A 23,213-nucleotide genomic window follows, 5' to 3' on the forward strand; every position below is an offset into this window, starting at 1 on the left:
TGCCTTAGCTTTCCAGTTCCCCACCACCTCCCAAAGTCCCACTGTCCAGCCACAGAGCAGCATTCCCCTAATAACTCAGTACCACCTGGGACTATAGCAACTGAGTTACATTCTCTGCCATAGACTACCTTTTGTCGTACCCTGAAATGAGAAATGTGCTGCCCAACATCATTCCCACCCCTACCACAGTGGTATTCCACCATCCACTGAACCTAGGCAATATACTCGTCCATCCCTACACAGCACTTGCTCCCAACCCCCTTACCTCATGGCTCATACCCCTGTAATAGACCTAGGTGCAAGACCTGTCTAATATGTCGTCCTGCCACCATCTACTCAAGTCCGGTCACAAACATGACCTATCCCATCAAAAGCAGGGCTACCTGTGAAACCAGTCACGTGATCTACAAGCTAAGCTCAAACCTTTGTGCTGCATTTTATGTTGGCATGACAACCAACAAACTGTCAGTCCGCATGAATGGAAACTGACACTGTGGCCAAGATACAAGTGGACCACCATGTTGCTGAGCACACTCCCAAACATGACATCCTTCACTTCAGTGAGTGCTTCACAGCCTGTGCCATATGGACCCTTCCCACCAACACCAGCTTTTTTTGAATTTTGCAGGTGGGAACTTCCCCTGCAATACATTCTATGTTTCTGTAACCCTCCTGGCCTCAACCTTGGTTAGTCGTTGTCCTCACCCATCCAGCCCCTTCCCTGTTCCCATTCCAGCATTACACAGCCCCCCCCCCTCCCCCCCCCCCCCCCCCCCCCCCCCCCTGCGGGTTTGGGGGTAAGAACAGGCCCGCGGTATTCCTGCCTTTCGTAAGAGGCGACTGAAAGGAGTTTCAAACGTTTCGGCTTTATGTGATGGTCCCCTGTCGGGTTTGACCTCCATATCTCAAAATTTTTCCAAAGAATGAGCCTATTGGGGAAAGGTGCCTTACTTGGTGCATTGTGTCCATCTTGCGATCAGACCTTTCGCCAGCTTATTCGTCGTTGCATTGTAGTCCTGCCCGCTCTCCATCTCTTGGGCATGGATACGTTCCTGCGTGCACTTTCCACCTTGCACTGTGCAGTGCCACTTTCTGCACTGACGGCGACCATGGACAACAAGTCACCTAACAACCAGCATGGTAGCCAGTCCGTTGTGGTGGGGCCGCCATGTACCCTGTTGGTTGTAGCCCCCTGACAACACAGGGATCGCTCTACTGATGCCTGCGCCGTCAACTCCCCACGTATGCCAAGGAGTAGATGCCTGTCCTCCTGGGGTATTGGGACTCCCGGCAATTGCCATCCTGCCAGGTGGCTCTTGCTGAGGCTGGGTGGCACCCTTGGGGAGGGCCCTTGGTCGGAGTAGGTGGCATCAGGGCAGATGACCCGCAATGAAGCATGGTACATCATCTGTTGCTGGTGGCCAGCCACCAGCAGTCTCTAAGCGTTTGAGGGCTCATTTTAAAGGTAATGTGTATGACCCCAAATTGTTTCCCTCCCTGGCCTACTGTGGGAGGAATGAAAGTCTATGAATGACAGTGAAACATATTCGCCCTGGTATCTTGTCTGTACCAGAGCTGATGGTGAATCCTTTGTATCTGTGAAGCCTCAGTTCTTTGTAGAGCATTTAGAGGACAAGTTTGGGGAGGTGGAGGGCTTGTCCAAAATGCGGTCCGGTTCGGTCTTGATAAAAACGGCATCCTCTGCCCAGTCACAGGCCTTGCTCACTTGTAATAAGCTGGGGGATGTTTCCGTCACTATCACGCCCCATAAAAGTTCAAATATGGTCCAGGGCATTGTTTTCCACAGGGATCTCCTTTTACAGTCTGATGAAAAGCTGCATGCCAGCTTAGAGCGACGAGGTGTCCATTTCATCAGGCGCGTCCACCGGTGTCCGAGGGATCATAAAGTTGCCACCGGTGCCTTCATCTTGGGCTTAGAGGGTGACACATTACCTGAGAAGGTCAAGGTGATGGTCTACCGTTGTGATGTCAAACCCCTATATCCCACCCCTGATGCAGTGCTTCAAGTGTTGGAAGTTTGGCCATATGTCTTCTCGCTGTGCTTCCACCCTCATCTGTCGCGATTGTGGTCAACCATCCCATCCTGATACTCCATGTGCCCCGCCTCCCATCTGTGTCAACTGCGGGGAGCACCATCCCCCGTGCTCGCCGGACTGTAAGATTCTACAGAAGGAACGGAAAGTAATGGAATAAAAGACCCTGGATAGACTGACCTACACTGAGGCTAAGCGTAAGTTTGAAAGACTACATCCAGTACACATGACGTCCACTTATGCTGCCACTGTCGCTCCTGTTACAGTTCCCATAGCTGCACCACATACCGTCAGCTCTCAGAGTCAGAGAACCACACCTGCCCCCTTGATGGTGGGGAGAAGTGTAAGACTTCTTTGGCTCCTTGGGGACCTCCTTTCACAAGTTCCGACCAGTTTAAAAGCGGACACCCGCAAGTGGCTCAAGCAACCACTGGTTGCTGGTCGTAGGGCCTCATGGTCGTCGTCCGTCCTTGAGACTGACCCAGTGAAGCCCTCCCAGCCTGAACCACCGAAGGCACAGTGAGAGTAGCTGAAAAAGAAAAATGTTCCCAAGAATCCCGACATTGAGGTGGCACCCATCCCGCCGCTTCCTACAAGCTCAGCTTCTGAGGACGAGGTCGAGATTCTGGCGTCTGCTGAAGACCTGGATCTCTCCGGTCCCTCAGACGCCATGGATGTCATTCGCACGAGTACTGAATCGGTGGCAGCGAATGAACCAGCGGTGTAAATTGCCTTCCCAGTCCTTTCACGCCTTTCTCAGCCATGGACAATATCATACTCCAGTGGAACTGCAGCGGTTTCTTCCACCATCTAGCTGAGCTCCGACAACTTATCAGCCTTCACCCTTTCCTCTGTATTGCTCAACAAGAAACTTGGTTTCTGGCAATGCGAACCCCTGCCCACCGTGGCTATCGGGGTTTTTATAAGAACCGGACCGCTTATGAAAGGGTATCTGGTGGTGTCTGCATCTTTGTTCTTCACTCCCTTCACAGCAGAGTCTGTCCCTCTGCAAACACCTTTAGAGGCTGTCGCTGTTCGGGTGTGGACGCCACAGGCTGTTACCGTCTGCAGTCTTTATCTTCCACCGGATGGTGATGTCCCGCAGCATGTCCTGGCTGCGCTGATAATGCAACTGCCACCGTCTTTCCTGGCTGCGCTGATAACGCAACTGCCACCGTCTTTCCTGTTACTGGGCAACTTCAACGCCCATAACTCTCTGTGGGGTAGGTCAGTGGCAACAGGTCAAGGCGCCACAGTTGAGAATGTATGGACACAGCTAGACCTTTCGATTTTAAATGATGGCGCCTCTACACATTTCAGTATGGCACACGGCACGTACTCTGCCATCGACCTTTCGATCTGCAGCCCTAGCCTCTTACCTTCTGTCCAATGGAGTGTGCATGACGACCTGTGTGGTAGTGACCACTTTCCAATCTTTCTGTCACTGCCACAGCGTCACTCTTCTGGGTGCCTTTGCAGATGGGCTATGAGTAAGGCTGACTGGGACTTGTTTTCCTTTACTGCCACTATTGACCCTGTTTCTCATGAAGCCATTGATATGGTGGTTCACTCAGTCACCACCAGCATCGTTACTGCCGCAGAATCTGCCATTCCCCGTTCTTCTCGGTCCCCTCGGCGGAGGACTGTGCCTTGGAGGTCGCCTGAGATCGCTGAAGCGATTAAAGATCACCAGCGGGCGCTCCAGCGTCACAAGCGACATCCCTCCATAGAACACACCATCGCCTTCAAACGGCTGCGTGCACGAGCCCGCCGCCTTATCTGCCAACGCAAGCCGGAGTGCTGGGAGCGGTATTTGTCCACCATTGACCTCCATGTCACTCCATCGCAGGTCTGGGCCAAGATTCGATGCCTCTATGGTATCGGACCCCTGTCAGCGTCCCTGCGCTCTCACTGAATGGAGCAGTTTGTACTGACTGAGACGTAATTGCCAACTGCTTGACAGAGCATTTTGCTCTGAGTTCCACTTCTGCAAATTACCCATTGGCCTTCCGTTCCATTAAAGAGCGGATGGAACGTCGGAGCCTTTCATTTCGCACCCACCATCCTGAATCCTACAATGTTCCATTCAGTGAGTGGGAATTTCAGTACCCTAGCTGCTTGCCCTGATACCGCTCCTGGGCCAGATCGCATCCACTGTCAGATGCTGAAACACCTTTCAGTGGACTGCCAGAGACAGCTCCTCGACCTTTACAACTGTTTCTGGGTCGAGGGTGAGTTTCCGTCGCAATGGCGGGAAAGCATTGTTATCTCCGTTTTGAAGCCTGGCAAGCCTGGAGGTGGACAGCTACTGCCCCAATAGCCTCACCAATGTTCTTTGCAAGTTGCTCGAACGGATGGTCAGCCGACGATTGAGTTGGGTACTCAAGTCACAGGGCCTCCTGGGTCCGTCTCAGGGTGGGCTCAGTAAAGGCCGCTCTGCCGCCGACAATCCGGTGAGCCTGGAGTCAGCCATCTGTACGGCCTTTGCCCGCCGTCAGCACCTGGTCGCTGTCTTTTTCGACATGTGGAAGGCGTACGATACTACATGGCGCCATTACATCATCTCTACACTTCATGATTGGGGTCTTCGGGGTCCGCTGCCGATTTTCATACACAACTTTCTGGCGCATCGTACCTTCCGTGTGCAAGTCACGGCCTCTCATAGTTCCTCCCGAGTTCAGGAGAACAGGGTGCCACAGGGATCTGTTTTAAGTGTCTGCCTGTTTTTAATTGCAATTAACGGGCTCGCTGTGATGGTGGGAATGTCTATCTCAGCGTCCTTGTATGCTGACGACTTCTGCCTTTACTATAGCTCTAATGGCATTGCAGCTGCAGAACGTCAGCTGCAGGGCGCTATCCGGAAGGTGCAGTCTTGGGCTGTAGCGCATGGTTTTCAGTTTTTGGCAGCCAAGACCTGCGTTATGCATTTCCGCTGGCGATGCACTGTTCATCCGGAGCCGCGGCTTTACGTTGATGGCGAACTTCTTGCTGTGGTGGAGTCACATTTTTTTGGGTGTGGTTTTTGATGCCTGGTTGACTTGGCTGCCTCATATTCAGCAGCTTAAACAGATGTGTTGGATGGCTCTCCCAGGCATTAATCCAGTCTCGTCTGGGTTATGGGAGCCTGGCTTATGGTTCAGTATCCCCTTCTGTGTTTTGGGTGCTGGACCCGATCCTTCACAGTGGGATCCGACTTGCCACTGGTGCTTTCCGGACCAGCCCTGTGGACAACATACTTGTGGAGGCAGGTGTCCCTCCACTGCGGTTACGGTGCTAACGTTTACTGGCCGCTTATGCTACGCATGTATGTAGCTTGCCCGGGCATCCTAATTATCGTCTCCTGTTTCTGCCGTCGGTCGTCTGTCTCCCAGATTGTTGGCCCCGGTCTGGTGGTAAGATCGCGGTCTGCGTCAGAGAGCTTCTCTCCGGGTTTGGGGTTTTCCCCCTTCCATCTCCTTTCCGGGCCCCTCTGCGTACACCCCCGTGGTGTGTGCCTCACCCTTGCCTTTGGCTCGAATTGGCACAGGGCCCGAAGGACTCAGTCCCTCTGGAGGCCTTCAGCTGCCGCTTTTATTCCATCCTAGCCAAGTATCAGGGCTGTGGCGTTGTTTACACTGATGGTTCGATGGTTGCTGGTCGTGTCGGTTATGCTCCAACTCTAGGGGCCCACTACGAACAATGTTCATTGCCGGCTGGCTGCAGCGTTTTCACTGCCGAGCTGGTCACCATCTCTCACGCCATAGAGTATATCCGCTCCTGCTCAGGTGAGTCCTTCATTATCTGTAGCAGTTCCCTGGGCAGTTTACGAGCTATCGACCAGTGTTTCCCTCGTTCTCGTCTGGTGATGGCTATCCAGGAGTATCTGCATACTCTTGCCTGTTGCGGCCACTCTGAGGTCTTTGTGTGGACCCCAGGCCATGTTGGGATACCCGGCAATGAACATGTTGACCGCCTGGCGAAAGAGGCCACCAGTAAACCATCTCTGGACGTTGGCCTCCCGGAGACTGATTTGCAAGCGATCTTATGCCGCAAAATTTTCGAACTTTGGGACACTGAATGGTGCGCCCTGCCTTCACGAAACGAACTTCGGGCCATCAAGGAGGCTACCAGTGTGTGGCGCTCCTCTTTGCGGGTCTGTCGCAAGGAGTCTATTGTCCTCTGCCGGCTGCGCATTGGGCACACATAGATGACGCACTGCCATCTATTGCGACGTGAAGACCCACCTTTGTCGCTGCGGCTCCGTTTTGACGGTGGTCCACATTTTGCTGGCCTGTCCACTTTTAGCTGTGCTCAGGCAAACGTTCGCACTGCCTGACACACTCCCTGCCCTTTTAACAGATGACTCTGCCATGGTGGACTTAGTTTTGCATTTTATTCGGGTAGGGGGTTTTTATCATTTAATCTGAGTGTTTGTTATGTCCTTTTTGTTTTGATTCTGGCCTTTGGCCTACGATTTTAGACTGAGTTTTTAATGTGTTCTCGGTGGTTGGCTTTTCCTTTATCTCTATGGTCGGCCAACCACTGTCACACCACTGATCTTAAATCGTTTTATCTGATCTGTATCTGTGTCTTTCTTGTCCAGTGTCGTCTGTCGTCTTTTCCATCTTTCGTTTTTATTCTATGTGGATGTTTTTAAGTTTTGGAAAAAGGGACCGATGACTGTAGCAGTCTGGTCCCTTTAATCCCACAAACCAACCAACCAACCAACCAACCAACCAACCATTACACAGCCCCCATTCCACCTCATACGCAGTCTTCTTATTTCTCTCCTTTTCCACTATCTTCCCTCCTACCCCTCCCCCCCCCCCCCAACCTCTCCCCTGCCCTCTGTCTAACCTGCAGCACTTAACTGTGTGTCACCCCTACCCTACTACCCCCCCCTCCTCCCTGCCCCAACCTTCTCCTTACCCCCACCCAGTCGCCATTCCCATCATGCACTGATGCTGCTGCTCGCAGTGTGGCTAGAGTTGCCCAAGACTGCAGGCATATGTGAAAGTGCTTGTGCATACTGTCTGCTTTTGACGAAGGCCTTACTGGCCGAAAGCTTTGTGACAGTCTTCTTTTTTTGTGCCTATCTGTGATTCAGTGTCTCTGCTATATGGTGTGTAGCAACTTCGTACAACTTTGTTACATTGTACAGTGTAATACTTCGTCCTGTTCTTCTCTTCAGTTCTGCTCTGTGTACATTTAGTATCCCGTATTGCATATTGATATTCATGACATCCCCTATACAGGGTGTACATAAAGTCCGGAAACACTTTCAATTACTTATCACACAAGAACCAAACATTTTATAAATATCATACATAAGTCATTTTGAAGAGAAACCCAGATAGTTCTCTTCATTTGTACCGCCACAGTGTAGTTTGGTAATTCGCCGATAGTCAGCACTAGTCGCAAACATGGCGAATTCAGGTGCAGAATGAGCTTTCTCTGTGTTGGAGTTTGACAAAAACAGATGAGCTACAGCTGTTCAACAGATGTATAGAGCCAAGTATGGTAAGAAGCCACCAACAAGGAAGGCCATTTACCACTGGCACAGCAAATTCCTCAAAGGTAAATGTTTTTTGTGCCTTGTCATGTCGAAAACAGTACGGGCCATTCTTCTTCGCCAATAGCACTATCACTGAACATTTCTACTTGGACATGTTGCAGCAGTGGCTATGCCTCTAATGCAGTCGGACTCTCCGTTCATCTTTCAGCAGGATGAGGCTCCACCCCATTTTCATCATGAAGTTCATGGGTAACTGAACACGGAGCTGCCGCATCAATGGATCGGCTGCGCTACAGAAGGGGACAGCTGTTCCATGAAATGGCCTCCCCGATCACCAGATCTCACTTTGTGTGACTCTTTTCTGTGGGGATACATTAAAGATCTGGTGTATGTACTGCCTGTACTATGTGATGCAGCAGAGCAGTGAGAGAGAATATGGGAAGCGACTGCCACAGTTGATGATGCCGTGCTGGGACGGGCATGGCAAGAATTCAATTATCGTATTGATGTCTGCTGGGTCACTCATGGTTTACATATTGAATTTGTAAAAAAATGCAATGTGTATGCTATCTGTACAATATTTAGTTCTTGTACAATAAATAATAGAAAGTGTTCCCAGATTTTATGTACACCCTGTACATAAGTAATGACAGATGTAACGTTGTGGCTTAAACCGTTTTAACTCTTGCTTGTGAAGATGGTCCAAGACTGAAACCTGTTGACATTTGAGTTTAAAATAAAAGCAGCTAATGGCCACACATGCATTTTATACATTACTTGAGGCTGCTGATAGCTTCCAAAAATGTTTAATGCACACAGTTTTGCAAATGTAGAGGGCTTTGCAAATGTAGAGGTCGTTAGTGTAACTGTGAATATCACACCTACTTTAATAGATACTGGCCTTCAAATTTTACTACCTCACTAGGAGAAGAAGAATTTAAAATTATGTGACAAGAAATAAAAGTTGCTCAGTGTTTGTTGTGATTGAAAGATGTACTTAAAGAAAAACAAATGACAGAGCCAACAGGAAGGCAAGAAACAGATGGGCAAGCAGATATGGCTCTTGCCAGTGTCAGAGCAAAACAGAGAGACAGTGCAAATAAATATAAATGACAGAAGTATCTTCTAAAGTCAATGTTTTATGCTGTACTACATGGCCTCCAATTACAGAACGTAGTCAGTGAACGTAGTCACATCAAGAAAATAATAAAGCCAAAAGAATATTGACTTGACACTGTTGTTTTCCACTCATAAAAAGTCTCTTTTGCAACAGCCCATTTAAGTAAAAAGTACTCTTGTAACTTGACACATCATTCAGATAAAACCACAAGCTTTTGGTTGTGGAGGTTACCACTGAAAGCTGGAGACTTTATTCCAATCCAAAAACCTCTCCTGAGCTGTTTCTTCAGATCACTTCTTTCCTTCAACTATCTAAATGTTCACACGTCCATCCATAATACTCAGTAACACCCCATTCTTTTAATAGTGATAAAACAGTGTTCACAGTATGTATGCATTACCACTCAATGTAGTAGTTCTCGCTAGATTACATCCACCACAAATCAGTGACCTCAAACAATACTTATTAAAAATACTCAACAAATGTCAGTTCCCTTTGTTCTATAATACTGCCATACGAAACTGTAGTGGCTGCTGTCCTTTTTTATTGATCAGTTTTTCATCTGACAGGCATAAAAACTGTGTTTACATGCTGTTTTCTCTGTGGGTCAGGGCATACCATTTCCAACAACTCCCTGGGTTCATTGAGTATCCCATGCTGGGCCAAGATCCTTGTTACTGCCACTCACTCATAGTCACACCATGCATGACGTGGTTAATTTATTTTTCAGACAAATAATTTGAATATCCTCATCAGCTATGTTTATCGGATAATCACACCTTGTGTTGGGTGCAAATAAAGTGAAATACTTGTGGAATGCCACAACTTTACTCATCAGAAAGTGCAAGTGAAATTTCGATGATCAGTAGTTCGTATTTCTTCTTAATTTTATGCAAGTCAGTGACACTCGGAGACAGCTTACAGGTAAGCAATCTGCCCAGTTGGAGAAGACGGGTGGTGGTCTCTGTGTAGGCTAGTGAGTCACTCAGCAGGTGCAGCCTGTGCCACAATACACAAGCTGTTGTCAGCCTGCCAGGCTGCCCATTACAGCCGAGCCCAGCGTTGTGGTCTGACCCGAGCAGGCCCCAACAGACTAAGTCGGGCTGAGCCCACTGCCACCAGTGGACCAGTCCTGTCCAAGTTGGGCCAGCGTGGTCGCTCACCAGTGATATGTGCACTTGCCACCCTCCCTCCACCTGCCCTCCCTCTCTCTCCAGTTGTGCAGGACTATTTGCTGCACAATGAATGTTAAGTATGAATTTAAAGAATGACCAATTATGCAACATATTGAATATTAAGTCTTAAGTCTAGTGTACATTAAAGCTAATGAAAGATAACATGATAGAATATGCATCAATGAAGAATTGGTTAGTGTTCACTTTTGACTGATTTTACGTGTTAAACAAGAATTTATACTGGAGTGGAAGCGAAAATGAAAAAGAGAATCAAAATATGAGTGCCTCTGAATGTTGAATTTTGTTGTTTGGACCTTAATCATCATCTTGTAGCTTACAATGCAAGTCATTGTCGTGCAGGTCAGTGACACACAAATGGGGCTATTGTATATGGTGAGCATGTGTTTTGTGAATCTTCTCTCTGTTTTCTGGAGTTCTGATTCCAAAACAAATTAGTAAAGGAATCATGAAAACTTTCTCAGATCAGTCCGTTCCTCGCAAAATACATGTAAATAGTAGAGTATGACATAAAAGAGGGCCTGCACAAATAGCTGACTGTTAGAGCAAATTTTTGTAGCATTTACACAAAAATGTCAAAGTGAAAAGCACACAGACTTCTTTTGACAATCTGTTGAAAGGCTAACAACTAAAAGAATGTGGGTGACCACCTATGAATGTGAGCTATACGTGAAGAAATATTGTTAATCCTGAGCTCATCTCATTTACATCCAAGAGAACACCTTCTTTGCTAGTGTTCAGATCTTTTTGCTGTAGTGGAAAGCAGTGTTAATACATATTGCTACAGTTCCTAATGCCTTCCTTAATTTGCATAATCTTGCATCTGGGTCTTTCAGGGATATGTCCCATACACCCACCCAGCACATACCATTCCATTCCAATCTTATTGTGGACATAATCTTACCCCATCAGAAGCAAGGACACGTGTGAAAAGTCATTGTATACCAGTTTTGCTGTAAATTGTGCACAGTGTTTAATATGACATGTGTATCAGTAAGCTCACCAGTCAAATGAATGGCCATTGCCAGACTGACCAATAGCAAAGCTTGCTGTGTAATTTTTTACTGAAGGAAACGCAAAGAAATGGTTTGCCGTGCAGAGTTTGAAACCATATTTAATGGTTGTCATAATTATATCATTACACTAAATATTTTTGAGATTCTACCTTGTGCAAAAAACAATTTCTTGGGGTTTCTGCACTCAAATATGTTTTGGTGCACTTTCACAATTATCAGTGGATTTCTCTTTTACTTGACAGCACACTGATAAATCACCAAACCTGGGTGGATGTAGAAAGAATGGGAAATTGTTTTGCTCATGGTGGCCGCAACAGAACATTTATTGTTAAAGAAAACTCAAATGTGGTGAAGTTAAATCTAAAAAAATCTCAAGATGAATTTTTTAACTCTTTCTGAAAGATGTTATAGTACCATTTTTTGTTGGTCTTCTCACTCATTTGATGTGGCTCTGCTATGGATTCCTCTCTTGTGCCAACCTTTTTGTCACAGAATAGCAGTTACACTTTATATCCTTAATTATTTATCATAAGTATTATAGTCGGATTAAGAGCCAGAAATGGGCATTCTACATAAACTTAGTCCTGCACTCTACATAATTGCTAAGTTTTACCTGTTGCCTCAAATATTTCATCTGATACAATGTCCCTAGTAGTGCTTTACATTAATTAGTGTCTTGTGATTGTACATAGCTAATGTTTTGACTGTAATTTTCTGCATTCAGAAGTAACTTGTAATGTTTGCAGTTTAACTAGAAGAAATCTTAAAATATGTTACACTTAAATATGTAAATGCCAACGAGGACAAGTAGTATAAGCTCTTCCTTTGTTGCAGGGCTCAACTCGGGCATTTCCTCCCCACCATCCACTAATTCCTGTGGATTATCAGTTGACAGGACAACCAGTGTTGATTGGAGGTACCATGGGGACCTGCAGCTATGTTTTAACTGGAACTGAACAGGGTATGCGAGAAACCTTTGGCTCAACTTGCCATGGTGCAGTAAGTATCGAAGCTATTTACTCATGAAGATTAAGTCTTAAGATTGTTGTTGTTGTTGTTGTTGTTGTCTTCAGTCCTGAGACTGGTTTGATGCAGCTCTCCATGCTACTCTATCCTGTGCAAGCTTCTTCATCTCCCAGTACCTACTGCAACCTACATCCTTCTGTATCTGTTTAGTGTATTCATCTCTTGGTCTCCCTCTACGATTTTTTCCCTCCACGCTGCCCTCCAATACTAAATTGGTGATCCCTTGATGCCTCAGAACATGTCCTACCAACCGATCCCTTCAAGTTGTGCCACAAACTTCTCTGCTCCCCAATCCTGTTCAATACCTCCTCATTAGTTATATGATCTACCCATTTAATCTTCAGCATTCGTCTGTAGCACCACATTTCGAAAGCTTCTATTCTCTTCTTGTCCAAACTAGTTATAGTCCATGTTTCACTCCCATACATGGCTACACTCCATACAAATATTTTCAAAAACGACTTCCTGACACTTAAATCTATACTCGATGTTAACAAATTTCTCTTCTTCAGAAACGCTTTCCTTGCCATTGCCAGTCTACATTTTATATCCTCTCTACTTCGACCACATCAGTTATTTTGCTCCCCAAATAGCAAAACTCTTTTACTACTTTAAGCATCTCAGTTCCTAATCTAATCCCCTCAGCGTCATCAGACTTAATTCAACTACATTCCATGATCCTCGTTTTGCTTTTGTTGATGTTCATCTTATATCCTCCTTTCAAGACACTGTCCATTCCGTTCAACTGCTCTTCCAAGTCCTTTGCTGTCTCTGACAGAATTACAATGTCATCGGCGAACCTCAAAGTTTTTATTTCTTCCCCATGGATTTTAATACCTAATCCGAATTTTTCTTTTGTTTCCTTCACTGCTTGCTCAATATACAGATTGAATAACATTGGGGAGAGGCTACAACCCTGTCTCACTCCCTTCCCAACCACTGCTTCCCTTTCATGCCCCTCGACTCTTAAAACTGCCATCTGCTTTCTGTACAAATTGTAAATAGCCTTTCGCTCCCTGTATTTTACCCCTGCCACCTTCAGAATTTGTAAGAGAGTGTTTCAGTCAACATTGTCAAAAGCTTTCTCTAAGTCTACAAATGCTAGAAATGTAGGTTTGCCTTTCCTTAATCAAGCTTCTAAGATAAGTCGTAGGGTCAGGATTACCTCACGTGTTCCGATATTTCTACAGAATCCAAACTGATCTTCCCCGAGGTTGGCTTCTAGTAGTTTTTCCATCCGTCTGTAAAGAATTCGCGTTAGTATCTTGCAGCCATGACTAATTAAACTAATAGTTCGGTAATTTTCACATCTGTCAACACCTGCTTTCTTTGGGATTGGAATTATTATATTCTTCTTGAAGTCTGAGGGTATTTCGCCTGTCTCATACATCTTGCACACCAGATAGTAGAGTTTTGTCAGGACTGGCTCTCCCAAGGCTGTCAGTAATTCTAATGGGATGTTGTCTACGCCCAGGGTCTTGTTTCGACTCAGGTCTTTCAGTCCTCTGTCAAACTCTTCACGCAGTATGATATCTCCCATTTCATCTTTATCTACATCCTCTTCAATTTCCATAATATTGTCCTCAAGTACATCGCCCTTGTATAGACCCTCTATATATTCCCTCCATCTTTCTGCTTTCCTTTCTTTGCTTAGAACTGGGTTCCCATCTGAGCTCTTGATATTCATACAAGTGGTTCTCTTTTCTCCAAAGGTCTCTTTAATTTTCCTGTAGGCAGTATCTATATTACCCCTAGTGAGATAAGCCTCTACACCCTTACATTTGTCCTCTAGCCATCCCTGCTTAACCATTTTGCACTTCTTGTCGATCTCATTTTTGAGGTGTTTGTAGTCCTTTTTGCCTGCTTCATTTACTGCATTTTTATATTTTCTCCTTTCATCAATTAAATTCAATATTTCTTCTGTTACCCAAGGATTTCTTCTGGCCCTTGTCTTTTTACCTACTTGATCCTCTGCTGCCTTCACTACTTCATCCCTCAAAGCTACCCATTCTTCTTCTACTGTATTTCTTTCTCCGATTCTTGTCAATTGTTCCCTTATACTCTCCCTGAAACTCTATACAACCTCTGGTTTAGTCAGTTTATCCAGGTCCCATCTCCTTAAATTACCATCTTTTTGTATCCAGAATGAGATTTTCACTCTGCAGCGGAGTGTGCGCTGATATGAAACTTCCTGGCAGATTAAAACTGTGTGCCCGACCGAGACTCGAACTCGGGACCTTTGCCTTTCGCGGGCAAGTGCTCTACCAACTGAGCTACCGAAGCACGACTCACGCCCGGTACTCACAGCTTTACTTCTGCCAGTACCTCGTCTCCTACCTTCCAAACTTTACAGAAGCTCTCCTGCGAACCTTGCAGAACTAGCACTCCTGAAAGAAAGGATATTGCGGAGACATGGCTTAGCCACAGCCTGGGGGATGTTTCCAGAATGAGATTTTCACTCTGCAGCGGAGTGTGCGCTGATATGAAACTTCCTGGCAGATTAAAACTGTGTGCCCGACCGAGACTCGAACTCGGGACCTTTGCCTTTCGCGGGCAAGTGCTCTACCAACTCAGCTACCGAAGCACGACTCACGCCCGGTACTCACAGCTTTACTTCTGCCAGTACCTCGTCTCCTACCTTCCAAACTTTACAGAAGCTCTCCTGCGAACCTTGCAGAACTAGCACTCCTGAAAGAAAGGATATTGCGGAGACATGGCTTAGCCACAGCCTGGGGGATGTTTCCAGAATGAGATTTTCACTCTGCAGCGGAGTGTGCGCTGATATGAAACTTCCTGGCAGATTAAAACTGTGTGCCCGACCGAGACTCGAACTCGGGACCTTTGCCTTTCGCGGGCAAGTGCTCTACCAACTGAGCTACCGAAGCACGACTCACGCCCGGTACTCACAGCTTTACTTCTGCCAGTACCTCGTCTCCTACCTTCCAAACTTTACAGAAGCTCTCCTGCGAACCTTGCAGAACTAGCACTCCTGAAAGAAAGGATATTGCGGAGACATGGCTTAGCCACAGCCTGGGGGATGTTTCCAGAATGAGATTTTCACTCTGCAGCGGAGTGTGCGCTGATATGAAACTTCCTGGCAGATTAAAACTGTGTGCCCGACCGAGACTCGAACTCGGGACCTTTGCCTTTCGCGGGCAAGTGCTCTACCAACTGAGCTACCGAAGCACGAGTTCGAGTCTCGGTCGGGCACACAGTTTTAATCTGCCAGGAAGTTTCATATCAGCGCACACTCCGCTGCAGAGTGAAAATCTCATTCTGGAAACATCCCCCAGGCTGTGGCTAAGCCATGTCTCCGCAATATCCTTTCTTTCAGGAGTGCTAGTTCTGCAAGGTTCGCAGGAGAGCTTCTGTAAAGTTTGGAAGGTAGGAGACGAGGTACTGGCAGAAGTAAAGCTGTGAGTACCGGGCGTGAGTCGTGCTTCGGTAGCTCAGTTGGTAGAGCACTTGCCCGCGAAAGGCAAAGGTCCCGAGTTCGAGTCTCGGTCGGGCACACAGTTTTAATCTGCCAGGAAGTTTCATATCAGCGCACACTCCGCTGCAGAGTGAAAATCTCATTCTGGAAACATCCCCCAGGCTGTGGCTAAGCCATGTCTCCGCAATATCCTTTCTTTCAGGAGTGCTAGTTCTGCAAGGTTCGCAGGAGAGCTTCTGTAAAGTTTGGAAGGTAGGAGACGAGGTACTGGCAGAAGTAAAGCTGTGAGTACCGGGCGTGAGTCGTGCTACGGTAGCTCAGTTGGTAGAGCACTTGCCCGCGAAAGGCAAAGGTCCCGAGTTCGAGTCTCGGTCGGGCACACAGTTTTAATCTGCCAGGAAGTTTCATCTTTTTGTAGTTTCTTCAGTTTTAATCTACAGTTCATAACCAATACATTGTGGTCAGTCCACATCTGCCCGTGGAAATGTCTTACAATATAATACCTGGGTCCTAAATCTCTGTCTTACCATTATATAATCTATCTGATACCTTCTAGTATCTCTAGGGTTCTTCCATGTATACAACCTTCTTTTATGATTCTTGAACCAAGTGTTAGCTACGATTAAGTTGTGCTCTATGCAAAATTCTACTAGACGGCTTCCTCTTTCATTTCTTACCCCCTATCCATATTCACTTACTAAGTTTCCTTCTCTCCTCTTTCCTACTACCAAATTCCAGTCACCCATGACTATTAAATTTTCGTCTCCCTTCACTATCTGAATAATTTCTTTTATTTCATCATACATTTCTTCAATTTCCTCGTCACCTGCAGAACTTGTTGGCATATAAACTTGTACTACTGTGGTAGGTGTGGGCTTCGTATCTATCTTGGCCACAATAATGCGTTAATATTAACCTGACAAATTTCATTATTATTTGAAGAGTTTTGCAGCTTATACGATTTAAGATTGATTTTGAAGACATCGAATTTTGGGGAACTAGTAAAAAGTTGTTCACATTTAATTTTTATGTACCCATTGCCAATTGGACAAGCTTCTTTATAAGTACTGGTGGTAGGTCACCAACTCTTGTGCATATGCAGGAAAAGAGAAAAATGAACGTCGAAATATATTTCCAGGCTTGAAATAAGGAAATTTTTATATTGACATAAAAGTATCACTTGTACATTGTGGGGCAAATAAGTGGCCCGGAAAACAGAGTTCCAGGGTACAAAGAAACACAGCAGAGGAAAGGAAATACAGTACTAACATTGACTACAGCAGATGTTGAAGTGACCACCATTCATCTCTTGGCACTTTCAGGCCCTTATCAGCAAGTTGCTGAAGGCAGATTGAAGCCCGACTGCTGGAATTGCTAAACTCTCATCCCCAATGTTCTGCTGCAGTTCTTGAAGACCATGAGGGTGGTTGAAATATGCCTTAGATTTGACTGTTGTGATACAAATTAGATTCGAGGGCTCCCCAACAAAGTAATCACACACTGTAGATCACATGATTTGGCTGACCAGCTAGGGCCACAACCAGACTCGCATCTGCTAACAACTCAGATGCAAAGATTGTGTAAATGTGCTCCAAGGTCCCTCTGGTCGTATGGGCAGGTGCTCCATCCTATTGGAAGTAACTTTAGATATTTTCCTTCTCTGTTAATACTTCCACAAATGGTTTTAAAACATTGGAAAGGTAATGCCCCGAAGTCAGCATCTGATACAAGTAGATTGGAGCAATAATGTTGTTTAGACACTTCAAACCAAAACCTTATATTCTGATCACGCAGTGATTATGCACATTATCCACTGTCCAGGATCCATGATTCTGTAGTTTGACATAACCACTCGGGTGAAACCAGGCTTCATGAGAGAGAGAGAGAGAGAGAGAGAGAGAGAGAGAGAGAGAGAGAGAGAGAGAATGGATCCATGTTGAGTGATGTGGGCCGGGCAAGAGCAGTTTTAAGTGCCTAAAATCAGTACACGTGTAAAGTACTTCTTAAATCTTTTACTACTGGCATGTATAATTTACTCATTAAAATAAGGGATGGGACGGTATTCCAGATATTGAAAGTTAGTAAATGTTTATACTTAAACCTATGTATATTGTTCATTGCCTTCAATACTAAGAACAAAAGGAAAGAAGAGAGAAGCTTTTTTCCCTCTAGTATTTCAACTTGATGTACCAAGGAAGGGTGGCATGTTGCTGACAGCTGCTTACCATTTATCATGTCTTCTCTTCTTTTCACCAGTTCCTCTCTCTCTGAGACAGAGAGGATGAACTGGTGAAAAGAACTGGTGTCTCTGAGACACTCTCAGAGAGTTGCTTTGTAATGATTATTGATAGCAAAATTATTGCCAAATATACTGAACAGCTGGCATGTGTTTCTGCTCATTACTTAATCTACGTCCGTATGACTATACTGTTGTGACCATAAAATTGACCTCATTAAAGATGTAGAAAGCTAAGTTTACTTTCCAATTTATTTCCACTAACATCTCTCCCCTAATTCCCAAGCAGCTTCTTCATCTTGATTACTCAACCACTGAAGAAGTAGTGTTGCAAAACACCTTCTCCAGTACAAAATATCAGGTTAATTTTTTTTTTATAATCACCACTTATCAATTAAACTTCAAATGCATAAATGCCCAGGTATTTATGAATTTTGGGCTTTTGCCCAGGGATTTATCATGGGCAGTCGCCCCAACTTATAAATGCCCAGGAATTTTACACTACTATCCATGTCCCATTCATTGTTACCTGTATGAAAAGCTACTCTCAAAAGTGGAGGCTCTGAGAAGCACATGCTGTTTCAATGCTTGAACAAGACACCCAGCATGGAAGCGTGTGCAGGTCCAGGTCCACGTGAGTATTCATCTGCATGATTAATGTAGATGCTGTGCATGAAAACCAGGTTCTCAGATCTGATCATTGAGTTGTCAATTTCTGGCACATATTGAAAATGGTATGTTTCTATTTTTGTTACAGTATAGTGCACTGATTAAAGTTGACATTTATCAAACACATGACAGCAAAATAACTATTAAGACATTTCTAAGAATAAAAAAAACTTTCTCCGTATCATCAGTTAAAAGGTTTCAAAAACTTAAGTTATATAGCATAAAACATACATTACATATTTACTTTCACACTACAATACTCTATTTTTACTTCTTAGCTCTAAAACTGCGGCAACACTAAAGTGTGCATTCAGCTCTTTTTTGACAATTTCACAGATCCCGTTGTTGCTGTGTCGGCTGCAGTTTCTGCACTTTCAGCGTAATTTAAGTCTGTAGTTTCCCATCAAATACTTTCCTGTTGCTCAGGTACATCATTTTACACATTCTCAAGCCTCACACGCATACTTTAGAGGATTAATTCACAAGTGTTCGCCTTTTTTGGAAGAATACTACTGCTGCCTGTTGCTGGTTGTGTGATTCACTGCCTAATATTTTTCTCATAAACTAGTTGTCAGTTCTCTTTACATGTTCATGTAGTTTATTTTCCTTCCATAATCAAATGTCACTGTGTCTTGCATAATCTGCATTGCTGTAACATTTAGCACTAGAGGCTTCAGTCCTCTTAAATGTAATGCTCTCCGCAACTGTTAGTATAGTTAGTGTTACTAAATGAAAGTGATCTCTTCGTGTCCATCGTGGTCTGAATGATTATTTTTCGTCCAGCACGCGACGTTTGCTTTCATTAACATATACTTGTTTACATAAATGCAATTGTTGGAATTATTGATTTGTAACTGCGGATAATAATTGAATCTGAAAATTATCAGCCAACTGCACACTAAATATAGTTGTACTTTCCACAAAGCTGGTAATTGGACTTTCAAGGTGGAAAAGCAATATTGTTTTTCCACTGTAGAATATAAGTGGGCCAGGACAGTTCTTTTCTAAATTACATTTTTCTGAGAAATTTAAAATGACAGATGTACCAATATTTTGGAGGCCTTGTTTAAATCATAAATTTTTTTGGCAATTTACGTATACATCCTGTACCACTTGTACTCTTGTATGCCTATGCAAGATGTTTCTTCCTTCAAAATATTGTTAACTGTACTTTCAGGTCAAACTATTACATGCTTTAATCATGTTTATATGCATTTCATTTGCTCATATTTTGCAAAGATACTAAATGTCTCCACAATGATGTATCAACTAGGGGTGAAGGGGTGAGTTAAGACTTCTATTAATTCCCACCCACAAAGTTAGTTGTATATGCACATGGTATACAGGTAGATGAAGTGGTAAGTTTTGTTGTACCTCACCTTAGTATTTTGATAGACAACAATTTTTGCTTCAAACTGAATTAATTTAAGGAATTGGAACATGAATAGCCAGATAACAAGTAGACAGCTGTAGAAACATACGACTAGTGGAAAGACAGCTGCTTGTACAAATGGTAGAGACCTTTGGTGGGAACAGAACCATTTGTAAGAGTATCAGGAGCGCAGATGGTAAGCCAGTAATGAGCAAAAATGGAAAACCAAAAGTTGAAACCAATAAGTACAGGATCTATATAAGGGAGTAGACAACTTTCTCTCAATTGATATCAAAATTGGTTGACAAATAATCGATGCCATGTGTTTATAAACTATATCTATAGCTTGTAAGTTTTAACTATTCTGTACCTTGTTACTCAGTTATTGTGTGTCTAGGACTAAATCTTGAAAATGGTGGCTTGTGAAATTGGGTGATAAGACATTTGAATCAAATACTCATGACACATTGATAACATTGGATTAGTTATTTTTCCTATTCATCTGTACTTGTTGTAGGTGATCTCTTAACATTTCATTCTAAAAAAAATTTTTTTAATTTTCTTTTTTAACTTGAGTTTCGATTGAAGAACAGAATGTTTGTTTCAGGGTAGAGCCCTTTCTCGGGCGAAGTCACGACGTAACTTGGACTACCAAGATGTCCTCAATAAACTAGAAGAAATGGGTATCTCAATTCGTGTTGCTTCTCCAAAACTGGTCATGGAAGAGGCACCTGAATCGTACAAGAATGTGACTGATGTTGTTGATACATGCCATGAAGCAGGTATTAGCAAGAAGTGTATCAAATTACGACCAATTGCTGTTATTAAAGGCTGAACACATGCCAGTTTTTCAAAAAGTGTATGAATACATTAAAGTATATGTTACTGCATTTAAAATGCTGCATTTCAGTATGTATGACTGAATGTAAAACATCGTCTGTGATGAAGATGCAAGAATTGTTTTGAACTTTAAATTATTACCCACTGATAAATTGAAGTGTTAACCAAATTGAAAATTTATTTTCTTATCCCACTAACCATATTTTGTAAACTATTGGTATCTGAGTTTTCAGTCTTTTACCTTCCGATTCCTTAAGTGTAAAATAGAATCCTCATGTAAGGGATTTTTTTCCACCACAAATGCTGTTGCAGAAGACTTCCTAACAAAGTTTCATAGTTAAAGACAAAAAAGGTTATACTTTCACTAAAATGAAAAGCCATGCTACTTACTGGTGTTTAAAATGTTGGTAAGTGTCCTTGTCAAGACTGTACTAGTTAACAGATCTTGAGAAAATCTAAGATGTTAAAAAAGAAAGATATTTCTTTGTTATTATGTTACAATACATATCACAATGTTCCCAATTGTGTAGTGTGGAAGACTGTTGTAGATCACACTGTGAAATGTAAGACACTTCTTAACATTTGAAGTTTCACACAATAGGGACTTAAATTTACGGTGCCATAAATGGTACAGCTAATGTGATTGCTTTGTTCCTTGCTTACTGTCTGGCCACTTCATCAACACAGTGAATTTGTATAGGCGTGTTCTTGTATGTTGCTTTATGGGATTATTTAGAACCTAATATCCAGAAAACTGTAATAAAATGTAATAATTTGCAAAAAAATTGAAAAATAATAATGCAGTGGTAAAAAATAGTATCATAAACTTTTATGTTTTTACAAACTTTTTGGTCCCATGTTTCACTGGTTTCAGTTGCTCATCAGTGTACATCATATAATCAATTTATTTTGTGAAATTAATCTACAATTGTTAAACTTGTTTTCAGATTTTACTTTACTGTTTAACAAGCTTCTTGCCTACCATTGCTTGAAAGTTAACATTATAAAGAAACTGTGCTTAAACATATATAAAAATAACAGATGTGACAGCTGTTATTAAGAGTAACTTTGGCATGGTTTTGTGGAATATGAGGAAGATGCTGCTGTCAGTAATGTGTTTTGCAAATTTATGAAATATGTTGGCTTACAGAACAAGCAAAAGGTCTACAGCTGTAAAATGCAACAGCCAGCCCAGCCTATAAATTAACAAAAATAAGCAAAAGGGTAATTGAATGATTGGGAACACTAGTGGTATTGAGAGTCATGTAACAAATGTGAAAATGTATTATACTTGGAAAAAGCAGAACCAAAACATCAGTGACATGATGATGCTCTGATTGAACCAAGTTATAAGATTCTCATTCTGATGTTACATGTAACATTGATCCAACTGTGTTAAGTTAGTGATGTGGATATACAACAGTGTGCAGAAAGATTAATCGTAAATCACTTTGTTTTATAACATCGTAAAATTGTCATTGATTGTGCCACTTCAATTTTTGTGGACTGTAGTATGGCATGTAATGGATTCAGCATGTATTTGTAGTCTTTGAGTGGCACAATCAATAGGTATTCACCCAAACACAATAGACTTGATCTTGAAGTTGAAAGCAGCAACAACTTGCATCATTCTGAAACAAATAATGTTTTGATTGTGCTGCTTCTCTCTTCAACTAATTACAAATCACCCTGTGTCTGTTAAGGCATTTTCTTGTAAGTTTCAAGTATTAAAATGTTGGCACATTTAACAACTGTGCAATTTCTTGAACATCGATCCACATAACAGTTTTCCCCAAAAAATTGTTGGTTTCAATTTATATTTACTCTCATCTAGTCACATAAACAAGCAAAATGTGCTGCAGTTGAAATTTTATAAGTTCGGTAAGTAGAAGAAATCTCAGTACACCATAAGCACATAGGACAAAAAAATTAGTCCCCCAATCCCTTGGGAGACATAATGCTAATATTGTGTAACACACTTCTAACCATGATAATGTTTTGTCTGGTGATAGTGTCCACAAGTTTCCTAAGGTGTGCCACTTTCAACTGACACCACACTTTGACAAGGTCCATTAGAGCTACCACATTATGGGGATGTTGCTTGCTATATTTCACAAGCTGTTCAAAATACATTTTTTATTGGCTTAAGGTAGTGTGATTTAGTGCAACAGTTGACATAAATTCACTTGGAAACTGGTTGAAAGGGACCTGCATTCACTGATAGCAGCAATTCCTATAGTTTTTCAAACCCACTAGCATTCACAAGGAGTGACACCTGTCCATGATCTGTCAGTTAGGATTTTTTGTGACCACTATTCTTACACTGTTACGTGGCTGCAAGTGGTACAGCACTCCTGGTAGACATATTGGACATTCCACATTGTTAGACAAAACTCTTCATTTACAATGTGGTGACTACGTCATCTAAATACAATAGCTTCTTTTCTGCCATGTCTCAATGTTTACTCGTGTTACTGCACTGACCACACAACCAATAGAAACACACACACTTCTTCACTGCCAATGACTTACACCAGAAATGGAGTATCCCATAACCAGCTCTACAGCTCTCCAAAGTGAACATTTTGGTCATGTAAGGGGGCCTAACACTTCATCCAGTAAGCTCATAACCTAATAAGGTGTGAAACTCACATTATCTTTATTTACTAGGTAAGTGTGGAAGGTAGTGCAGTAACTTACATACCCTTGGGTTCTCTTTTGATGTGCCTTCCCTCTTTAACCTTGCCCTTCCTGCGAAAT

General features: G+C 43.3%; 1 protein-coding gene across 1 annotated transcript in view; it reads left to right on the top strand.

The window, feature by feature from the left end:
- The window catches only part of LOC126175893 (RNA-splicing ligase RtcB homolog), a 70,884-nt gene extending 48,680 nt beyond the window's left edge, over positions 1-22,204 (top strand). Inside the window, exons 8-9 of the mRNA XM_049922953.1 lie at positions 11,712-11,876; positions 20,221-22,204. Coding sequence (XP_049778910.1) covers positions 11,712-11,876; positions 20,221-20,448 — 393 coding nt within the window. The 3' untranslated portion in view covers positions 20,449-22,204. The remainder of the gene's footprint in view (positions 1-11,711; positions 11,877-20,220) is intronic.
- The last annotated feature ends 1,009 nt before the right edge of the window (positions 22,205-23,213 follow it).

Source organism: Schistocerca cancellata, chromosome 1 (assembly GCF_023864275.1).
Source record: "Schistocerca cancellata isolate TAMUIC-IGC-003103 chromosome 1, iqSchCanc2.1, whole genome shotgun sequence".
Classification (NCBI taxonomy): domain Eukaryota; kingdom Metazoa; phylum Arthropoda; class Insecta; order Orthoptera; family Acrididae; genus Schistocerca; species Schistocerca cancellata.